General features: G+C 38.0%; 1 protein-coding gene across 1 annotated transcript in view; it reads right to left on the reverse strand.

Moving 5' to 3' along the window:
- Atg2 (Autophagy-related 2) overlaps window positions 1-11,744 on the reverse strand; it is a 412,975-nt gene that overhangs the window by 286,338 nt on the left and 114,893 nt on the right. Inside the window, exon 9 of the mRNA XM_067136531.2 lies at window positions 5,420-5,505. Within this exon, the coding sequence (XP_066992632.2) occupies window positions 5,420-5,505 (86 nt within the window). The remainder of the gene's footprint in view (window positions 1-5,419; window positions 5,506-11,744) is intronic.

Consider the following 11,744-nt stretch of genomic DNA (forward strand, 5'->3'; position numbering starts at 1 on the left):
AGTCAATCCACCCAGGGCTAGAACCCAGCCGAAAAGCGTCTGGCCAGCGGATGCACTGGAATGTGTGCTTTGACACGAAGAGCATAATTTCCACGAGAACCATTAGAGATTCACAGAAAATACATACAAATGTTTTTGTAGAGAACTAAATTTTAAGTTACATACAGAGAGTTATTTTGTGATAGGTCACATCATTTTCCCATTATTTTGGTTTTTAATGGATAAAACACGTGCAAGTTCTGTAAATACTAGCATATTATTGGGTGCCATCTCTGGAATGAGTTAGTGTCATGTCAGGACCATCTTGCTACTGTACGTGACAGTAGATGGTACTACCTGTGACTGTCTGGCTGAGGGTCTGGCGGCCAGTAACAAACCAGGCAAACTAAGGGAGAACCATGGATAGCGGGCGTAGTAGTTCTGAGTGTAGGAAATGACACACAAATTTATCACAACGTTGCTGCCTTGCAGATTGGTTTGAAGACTATCAAAGGTTAAGGGATTTTACCCTGACACCGAAACCTCACCTTGTGTTAGGCCCAGCAAGCCAGCAAGAGAAGATAAAATTGTCAAATCACTTTCAACAGTACAGTGAGCCTCGGATGTAAACAGAAACCAAGACATAGACCTCCTCCTATGTATAATTCTGGTAAGGATGAAAGTGATAAGCCCGAAGTTAAATGGAATTATTCAAAGAAGAAAATTCCTGGACAGAAAAACAAATTCAAAATAGAAACATTAAATATTGTAAATTGCTAAATGAGAGGAGCTTGCAGATCTCATGGAAAGACTGAGGTCCTTGGACTGGGCGAAACAAAGTGGAAAGGGAAAGGATATAAACTGCTGCGAAAAGGATACAAACTCTACTGGCATGCAAATAAGAAGGAAACAAGGAATGGTGTGGCATTAATAGTCAGCAAGAACATTGATGCTGTGGCTAATATAGAATATGTTAATGAACGAATTATTAAACAACATCAGAAAATCAACAAAAACGCCCTGACCATTGTTCAGATTTATGGTCCACAGACTGGGTGTAGTCAAGAGGAAAAAGAAGACTTTCTTCAAGAATTATAGGACCTTGTTGAACAAGATAATACTCTTGTTATGGGAGACCTAACTGCTCAGGTAGGAACTGTATGGACAGCATATGAGACAGTGTTCAGTCCTCATGGATATGGAAATAGGAACCATGAGGTTGAATGTCCCCTTGACTTCTACATATGAAACAACCAAATAATCAAGAACAACTGGTTCAAACAGCAGCTGAAAATGGACATCTCTTACTGACTATGTCATTGCAAAGAGGCTGGAACATTTTTTTAGAGATGTGCAAGTGCTGCCAGGAGAAAGTTTAGGTAGCGACCACAGGATGCTAGTAACCACCTTAGGTAACTTCATGGTAAAAAAGATACTATAAATACCAGGCATAAACCCAAGATAAAAATTTTGGAATATGAAAAACCATATAAGAGGTATGAATACCAAATGAAAATTAGGGACAAACTGCCCAAGTGTGAAGTGAGAACAGCTGAAGAAGAATGGCTTGGATTTAAGAAAATCCTAGTGGACACTGCAGTCAATACTGTTGGCAAAACAAGTAGCAGAGTAAGAGAGAAAGAAACCCCATGGTGGAATGAAACTGTCGAAAGAGCATTAAAGGATAGAAATGAAATGAGGAAACTAAGAAATAGAGAATGTCTATTAATATCGACGAGAACCTATTGAAAATTTGCCAGCAATACCTGTTCCACATATCTCTACAATAAGACGATCCATCGCGAAACTATTTCTGCTGTCTATAAAACGGTTCCTTTTACTAAGCGTCACGTACAGGTTATAACTCATCTATCTCATGGACTCAATATAATGGAACAAATCATAGAACAGAGATTAAGAACTACCATTGAACCACAGCTTGAAGAGAAGCAGTATGGTTTTAGAAGGGATAGAGCAATAACAGATTTGATATTTTCTATAAGGATGACCATGGAGAAGCACTGAGAAAAAGGAAAAGATTTCATCTTTATTTTCCTAGATACTGAACAGGCTTACGACAGTGTACACAGACAAAAAATCTGAGAATGCCTTGAGAATAGATCTATACCATGTGCTTTAATTTTAAAAAAGTCAAAATGCTGTATGAACATTGCTAAAGCTAGACTAGGTGGGGTGTACAACAACGCCGCGCACTAACGCTACTTTTATTCATCATTGTAATGGATGAAATAATGAAAAGAGTTAAGAGACTCACCAACAACTCTGACTTTAAAGCTCTTGCCTTTACAGATGATGTGGTGATATGGGGTGATAGTGAGGCTGAATGACTGGAATGCTATATTCAAACAAGTTGGTCTCAAGACAAGCAAGTCCAAAATGGCAGTGTTGCCTGTTAGTAGACAAACCATCCCTACTAACATCACTCTAGATCAGCGGTGCCCAACCGCTGCACAGTTCACAGTGTGTACAGTTACCGCACAATGACTTTGCATGCGTGAAGAGCTCGGTAGGCATGTCCGCTCTTGGGGAGAGACAGACGTAATGTGGTGGGGAGCACTGATCGTAGAGTGGCCAGGTGTATTGTATGAGTTTGATGGCTAGGGATCATAGCATACACGGTTCAGGATGGTGGTTCGTTGGAAGTGCTGTTGCAAATGTATTGTATTACGGAAAGCACATCAAAAAAGAGAAGTGGTGAAATTTTTCAATCCTTCAAAACAGACTAGGAATTGCAGTTCTTTTTTACACCCAACGGAAACAATTCTAAATGCTTATTATGCCACTGGACCATCGGCGGACACCGGAAATTTACTGTCGAGCGTCAATATAACGCTGTCCACAAAGAAGAATATGACATGTTAGTAGGCAAAGAACGCGAAGCAAGGCTTAGGGATCTGAAAACACGCGATCGCAGTCAGCAGGCAATTTCCGATGCAAGTTAAACATTTGAAAATATATTTTAAGATCCAGTCTTCTGTGGCTCACAACCACAGTGTTCAATAGTGTCCTTTCAGGAAAATGACCTCAAAACGCCGGTATTAAGAGCTAGTTACACTATAGCGCTGAAAATAGTGACAAAGCATTAATAATAGCATTTCGTATGTGATAGAAAGTATTGTCACAGGTTTACTCAAACAAGGACATATTGTATGTATTTGTATTTGTTTACTGTATATGATGTATAAACCAGCAGAAGCCTGTTGCACATAATAATAAAAAATAACGTGCGGTGTGAAATTTTTGGACTCAAAAAGGATGACTGCTACGACTAGATGGCTGAGGTGTAATACTGTTGTTAACCGGTGGGGAGGGAGAGTAGTATTCCCTTCCCGAATGGCTAGTCGAGTCGGTCACGCTGCGAGGAGCAGTTCTAGAGGGGTGGTAACCTAATGTCCAAGCATGAGGCCAGCTCATCACACAGCATATCAGTGTGCTTCGCAAGTGCGACATTCCTGGCCACTGCTACTCTAGATGGAACGAAGTCGGAACAAGTAAATCAGTTCCATTATCTTGGCAGGGTAGTAACAACAGATAGTCAACCATCTGCAGAAATCACTAGTAGAGTACAGAATGGAGCACAGTTTTATCATCTTGTGAGGAAACATCTTTGGGATAAGCAAGTGCCATTAAGATCAAAATTAATACTCTACAGGAGCTTCCTTGTACCAGTTATTACATAGAGTCTAGAAACTTGCATGCAAACCAACAGAAATATCAGCAAATTGCAAGCAGTGGAAATGAAGTTCTTAAGAACTATGATTCAAAAAACAGGGAGGGACAAAATAAGAAACGATAACATACGCCATCTTGTCCAAGTGAAAAAGCGAGATCTGTGTCGAAGCCAGGTTAAAATGGTTTGGCCATCTCAAAAGAATCGATCCACAAAGAAGAACAGCCAGTGTGGTTTGAGAAGGAACTCGAAGGCAAAAGAAGTTGGTCAAGGAAGAGATGGATTAACCACATTAGAAATGATCTAGCTGGACGAGGTCTGGATTTGCACCAGGTTATGGAAGAAGACATCTACATGGAAAGAAGTAAATGGAGAGTGCATATTCACCGCACGCAGAAAACTGGAGCTCATTCAAAATGATGATGATGATGATGATGATGATGATGATGATGATGATGATCTCTGGAATTAGTACTTTAACACATAAAAGCATAATTTCTTGTAGAACTATTTCTGTATTAAATGGAATAATTGTGTGGAATTTCCATCAACAGAGCAAGTGGCTTTGAGTGGTTTGGTTCACGTAGCTGTCTGCTTACATTCGGGAGATAGTGGATTCAAACCACACTGTCGGCAGTTGTGAACATGCTATTCCATGGTTTTCCCATTTCACACCAGGCAAACTCACGGGCTATACCTTAATTAAGGTGATGGTTGCTTCCTTCCCACTCCTAACCCTTTCCTATCACACCGTCATAATACGAACAACCTATGCCGGTACAACATTAAACGAGTTGTGAAAGGAATTTCTTTTGTATGCCAATATCATTCATCCACAGCAGGTACAGTATATCCCTTGAGCTACGCCAATAGAGATAATGAGCTACTAATGAGGGTCAGTAGCATCTAGCCTGTTCACATTCCCAAAGGGATAGGTAAAAGCCATGTTCCCATCTGAAAACAACTTCTCCGCATTCCTGCAGATTTTAAAATCAACAGTTGGTGATATATTGAGTACACTTTTAACACTGTACAACACTTCTGTACCTGTGTTACCGGGCGAGTTGGCCGTGCGCGTAGAGGCGCGCGGCTGTGAGCTTGCATCCGGGAGATAGTAGGTTCGAATCCCACTATCGGCAGCCCTGAAAATGGTTTTCCGTGGTTTTCCATTTTCACACCAGGCAAATGCTGGGGCTGTACCTTAATTAAGGCCACGGCCGCTTCCTTCCAACTCCTAGGCCTTTCCTGTCCCATCGTCGCCATAAGACCTATCTGTGTCGGTGCGACGTAAAGCCCCTAGCAAAAAAAAAAAAAAAAAAAAAAAAATGTACCTGTGTTACGAATGACAGGTGGCTGTTGGCAGGGGTGGCATTATAGCGAGGTAGTTATTATGTTACTTTTTATTAAGAATATCTGCTTGTTGCTCATTGTGGGCAATAACTGAGGGTGGTGGTATATATGGGATTGACTGTATTATGAAAATATCAATTAAAATGAAACAATGTATTCTGTGAATAAATCACGGGGATATATACTGTATACTGCACAAGGATTACATGATAATGAAACAAGCAAGATACTAATAAAATAACTACACTACAATTCTGCTTATGTATATCCTAATTTTACAATAAGAGGAATAACAGGTTAACTGAAACAATAGAAATGTGCTTTAAATAGTTTGTAAGATAAGAAACTGTAAAACAAAGCAGACAATTGAGTACAGAATATAGATGAAGGACATATTACCTTTATGTAATTTCTTTCGTTGGCGACTAGAAGAAAAATTCTGTTGATAGGGACCGCCAGGCACTGACGAAGAAGCAGTTGAAAACCTGAAGAAGAAAAAAAAAAAAAACTATAAGAAGATTATGTTAGTTAAATTATAAGTAATGTAAAGGAACAAACAAGTGTCAAATCAAATCATACATAGAGAGAGCAACAAGAAAAGGAACATATAACAGGACAAGTTATGTTGACACAAAGCACTGAAAAAAACCTATTTCTAGCAATGAAAAGCTAGTAAGCAAATAAACAAGTTTACTGTTTGCTACAGCTTTAAATCTCATAATATTTTATGTTTTCATCACCTAATCACACATTCAGCAGTTTAAAAAAGTGAAATCTACACCACAAAGACATGACAATCATTCTGAAAATTGTGCAAGCAGTAAGGAAGTTACTTTCAAGCAATCAACATCAGAAACTATTCAAACTATTTGTGATAATTCTTACATGTAAACACTCCAGAAGAATGAATACATTTCTTATGTATGAAATACATTGAGTTTCGTTTGTGATGATTTAAGTAAGAATGTAATTGCAGAATATCTGCACACAACTCAAGTGAGCTCTAAGGAGGTAAACAGGGGAAAAGTCACCCTCAGGATGGCTAACCATGGTTGAAGGGGTTAGAACGTGAATCAAAGGCCTCGTGTACTTCATGAATTTGTTCATCGAGAATATGTTCTGCTCACCAAGCTATACCTACAAACGTTTATTACAATGGTCGACAAAAACAAACTCATTTTAATCGTCAGAGATAAAATTATACTCTTCTAGACCAATTTTTCATGTAGATTACAGTTTCTTCATATCACCTACAGATTTTAAATTACACATAATACATTAAAATGTTGCAAATACACATTTAAATGTGATCAATGCAACAATACACTCATTTTACAAACAAATAAGACCAAACATGCATATTATTTTAGACATGATAACAAGCTTTTAACTCTGCTATGCCAGTTGCAAGCCCAGGGCCTCATCTCACAAATGATATATAAATTTTAAAATAATTCAAATCTTTAAAAAGAATAAAACCAAATAAAGAATATATAAAAAATAGGAAGAAATTTTAAACAAAATTACAATGTGAGGCTCAACTCAAAACAGCTTGCCGTGGTGATTGATAAATGAATGGGAGATGATAAATAGAGAAAAGGGTAAGGAAAAATGAGCACTATACTCCGCACGGCCTTACTTCTAAATTGAAGTTTCGCAAAACAAATGAGCATCACCTTTTCTCTGTTGCCAGCGCGCTACGCCTGCGAGAACAGCTGATGCAATATGACCGCGGTAAACAGCCCTTTTAAATTGTAATACAGTACTCAGAAAAACGAATGAATATGGATTGAAAACAAATTCACAAGAACTACACTTTCTAACAATATCTGGCACTAAAAGAGAATATATTATTAACAATAAAAGAGAATGAGGAAACAACACATCACTAACGGCTAATAGCTGGCACAGAAAGGAGGTTATGGCCTACAAAGGGAACACACTACTGATCTCAGAGTCACTAGAACCCTCCAAATATATGAAAAACACATTAAATATTGAAGGAAAACGCAAAAGATCGCGAACCGTACCGAATACCACAAACGCTGAGCGAGATAGGTTAACCACGTGGCAAATGTAAATATTAGAGTTGGCAACTAGGTTTCGAGATCGTGCTCTGCCGATATAAATCGATATGAATGGCAGCTTCGGATTGGTTGGATGTCTATGCTTCAGCGCATAACCACCAGAGAGAGCCAAAATCTGCTGAAACGTCAATTTAGAAGTAGAGCCGTACGGAGTATAATTAGAGGGTGGGAAGGAAAGGAAAATATGGGAGATATCTAAGGAGGATCATGGGGGTGTTGCGGAAGGGGCAAGTAGCATGAGAGGGTATTGTGTAAATTGTGAAAGATTGATCGCTTGCTTGTTGACTTGAGGTTATTTAAAATGGAGATGAGAAAATCGAAAAGGGCATTGGGCTTCTCAGAAATATCATTCAGGTTAAGATTTGGATTGAAAAATTGGTCGAGGTGTATAAAACAGTTTTCAGTGATGTCTAGGAGAGGACCTTTATTTAGAGTGCTGAGAATTTCAATATCCTAGTCTACTGTAGTGAAAATATATTTTGTATCATGTATACGTTGCCCCACTGCCGAAAACCTGTTGTATTTTATTGCATTAACGTGTTCAAAGTATCTAATTTTGAAGTTACGACCAGTCTGACCTATGTAAGAAGAGTTACAGTTGTTGCACTTAAAACGGTATATGCCTGACTTAGAAAAGACACTTGTTTTATTTAAGGAGTTGGTGTTATGTAATAATTCAAGGTTTTTATTATTAGTTCGAAAAGAAATCACGGTACTGTGTTTTTTGAAGACATTAGCAATACTGTAGGCATCTATATTGAATATGAATGTGGAGTAAGCAGCTGGTTTAGGATTATCTTTCAAGAGTGTTGTGTTAGGACGGTGTTTAAATTTGTTAATAATTTGTTCAATAAAATATCTATTATAACCATTAAATTTGGGAATGGAGCAGATGATATTTAGTTCTTTATTTAAGTAATCCTTCGATAGCGGAATTTTGAAGGCACATTAACCATACTGTTGTACGAGGCGCGTTTATGTGTCTGTGGGTGAAAAGAGTCGTGTTTTATGCTATTAGCTGTATGTGTTGGTTTTTTATAAATAATATATGATAATTATAATTGATAGCTACCCATCAAATTCCACTTTGTTCGCCAAGTTGTTTCCAAGGAGTTCCTCGCCTGTCAAATGGGAGTGGGACTCCGTTTCTCCCATACGTCCGAGGCTAGCTTAAAATGTTCTGAGCTCAGTAAATTTGTGAAGCAGGATGCTACCCTACTCACACTTAGTCCAAATGAGGATCTCTCCTCTAATGGGCTAGGGACCACCGTGGTTTGTATAGTCCTAGCCGTCTGAGCACAAGGAGGGCCATGACTCAGAATATGCCCGAGATGCCCACTCCCATTCCATAGCAACTGATATCCCGACTCTCAGGACTACATACTAGGCCACTCAGCCATTGCCCATGGTTCACAAACTAGGACGTGACTACAGTAACCCACAACATGAACCATGACCTTCTATTAGCCTCTACAAAAATGTTTCTGAAAACTGCAGAGCGGCATCAAAATATGCAAGCCTTCGAATTCTCAGGAAGGCCACGGCTACTCAGTGGCAGAGTTATAACGCATCTACTGTACCTGACGCTTAGTAAAATTAACTTTATAGGCAACAGGAATATTTTCGGGATGGATAGTCGTATTATAAAGATACGTGGAACAGGTGTTACCTGCAAATTTTCAATGGGTTCTTGTTGATATTATGATGCCAATTTTAGGTTAATGGTTATTAAAGACTCGGAACTGTAGAATAATTGTGCAGCCGCAAGAAAATAGAACATAGGCCTAACTAAAGCCAATAATCGGTGTTAGCGTGAAGACAAAGACAGCTAAAAAAATGCATACTGTACAAAAAGTGCATTCAGTGGTCCGCAATAAGGATGCTTTAAAGAAGTTGAAATTGTGAGGTATGCGCACGAAAAACACAAGGGCTGATGGCCATACCGCAGCGCAGTAAACTCTTTCGTTGACCTTCAACATCCACGATTAGGCCTATACATTGCTAGCCGCTGAAGTTGGCTAAACCCAGCAAGCGAGATGTGCGTGTAGCGGTAGCCGGTTATATCTGACGCTGAGTAAAAGTAACGGTTTTATAGATAGCAAGAATGTTTTCCTGATGGATCATCATATTATAGACGCAAAGAATAGGTATTATTATTTATAAGTTTCATATTCCGTATTGATTGGATTCAATGTAATAGACAAGAAAAATGTTCCACCGATCAATACTGTTTATTGTGAATGAATTATTGCACTAGTACCAGTTTCGGCCTTTCTTGGCCATCATCAGCTAGCACACAATATTTACAGTCATTAGACAAAATTACAAAGATGTTACGTTAGAGCATCCGGATGTCTAATGAAAAATGGAAGTAAAATATATTGCAATATGTTGCATTAAAATATCTCTGATAAAAATGGTGATGGTTATCATAAACTTTTTTTTTTTTTTTTTGCTAGGGGCTTTACGTCGCACCGACACAGATAGGTCTTATGGCGACGATGGGATAGGAAAGGCCTAGGAGTTGGAAGGAAGCGGCCGTGGCCTTAATTAAGGTACAGCCCCAGCATTTGCCTGGTGTGAAAATGGGAAACCACGGAAAACCATCTTTAGGGCTGCCGATAGTGGGATTCGAACCTACTATCTCCCGGATGCAAGCTCACAGCCGCGCGCCTCTACACGCACGGCCAACTCGCCCGGTGGTTATCATAAACTAAAACCTGTTGAGTGAGCATGGAAATGAGTACATAAACACATTAAAATATAGGCCATATCATAAGACACTAAAAAATATAGCACATTAAACACATTAAAACAAGGTATATTTTAAAAACGTCTATTAAAATTTGAGTTCATGTTGCGTAGCCTTCATTCTTCAATCCTCTTGTAGTTCTTGTGTTGATTAAGTTATATTAGGTGATCATCGAGAATGTTCTATGGCTGATATACTTTGTATTGGTATGTTATAAGAACTCTTGTCATTAAAATTTGAAAATTGAGTACTGTGCAATTCAACTGTTGATGTAGTCCAGTAAGATTTATCCAAACATATCGGTACACAACCTCCACAGCAACAATAATAACAACCATATAACGTGCATAGACGAGAGAGGTGTCACCACCAACTGCTCTAAAATCAAACCCTGTCTTGCTGTATATATAAATCTTACTGGACTACATCAACAGTTGAATTGCACAGTACTCAATTTTCAAATTTCAATGACAAGAGTTCTTATAACATACCAATACAAAGTATATCAGCCATAGAACATTCTCGATGATCACATAATACAACTTCATCAACACAAGAACTACAAGAGGATTGAAGAATGAATGCTACGCAACATGAACTCAAATTTTAATAGACGTTTTAAAAATATACCTTGTTTTAATGTGTTTAATGTGCTATATTTTTTAGTGTCTTATGATATGGCCTATATTTTAATGTGTTTATGTACTCATGTCCATGCTCACTCAACAGGTTTTAGTTTATGATAACCATCACCATTTTTATCAGAGATATTTTAACGCAACATATTGCAATATATTTTACTTTTACTTTATTTTCGGGGTTTAATGACGGTTGACATAAAATAGGCATCATAATACCGAAGAGAAGCCGTTGAAAACTTTCCGGCAATACCTATTCTTTGTAATAGACAAGAAAAATGTTCCACCAATCAATTTTACTTTTTACTTTTTCATCAGACATCCGGATGCTCTAACGTAACATCTTTGTAATTTTGTCTAATGACTGTAAATACTATGTGCTAGCTGATGATGGCCAAGAAAGGCCGAAACCGGCACTAGAGCAATAATTCATTCACAATAAACCGTATTGATCGGTGGAACATTTTTCTTGTCTATTACAAAGAATAGGTATTGCCGGAAAGTTTTCAACGGCTTCTCTTCGGTATTATGATGCCTATTTTATGTCAACCGTCATTAAACCCTGAAAATAAAGAATAATTGTGCAGCTGCAAAAAAAAAAAAAAAAAAAAAAAAAAAAAAGCATAATGAAAGCCAATGTTCAGCATCTTAAAATAGTCTAAAATGCGTACTGTACAACAAAGGCATTCATATGATTTTTCAAAGCACTTTTTAAGCCTGGTTTAAATTTTTTGAAGGAAAAAGTGGGGGTCATCTTGGATTCGGAGAAATACAGTACTATAATTTTTTCAGAATGAAATTATACATACACTTTCACGTAGTATTGGATTTTGGAAAATAATAAACAAGTAAGCCGTAGTGTGGATATCATCCGCGGAAACGCAAGTTTTGAACAAACTAACTGCCGTTTCATATTGCTTTTTCAATGTGTATGGTTTTTTTCCGACAATCTGCTACAGTGAGTAAATTTTCTGCTGTTGTGAATTCTCACTATAATGGATTTCTACTATAAATGATCTGTTTTCCAGGTATAATCTGTTACTAAATGTTTCCTTTTTAAACGTATTTTATAATTTTGTTTATCCTGAATCAGTTTTGACAAGCTGGAAAACCTGTCATGACCTGGCAAGATTCATTGAAAAGCCCAATTGCAAAGCAATAGCTCGTGCTTCCACCTACAGAATAAGGGATCAATTCTATCCAACTGCCATCTGCTTCATACAACCTCCTCCTTCCTGTACTTACAC

Source organism: Anabrus simplex, chromosome 1 (assembly GCF_040414725.1).
Source record: "Anabrus simplex isolate iqAnaSimp1 chromosome 1, ASM4041472v1, whole genome shotgun sequence".
Lineage (NCBI taxonomy): Eukaryota > Metazoa > Arthropoda > Insecta > Orthoptera > Tettigoniidae > Anabrus > Anabrus simplex.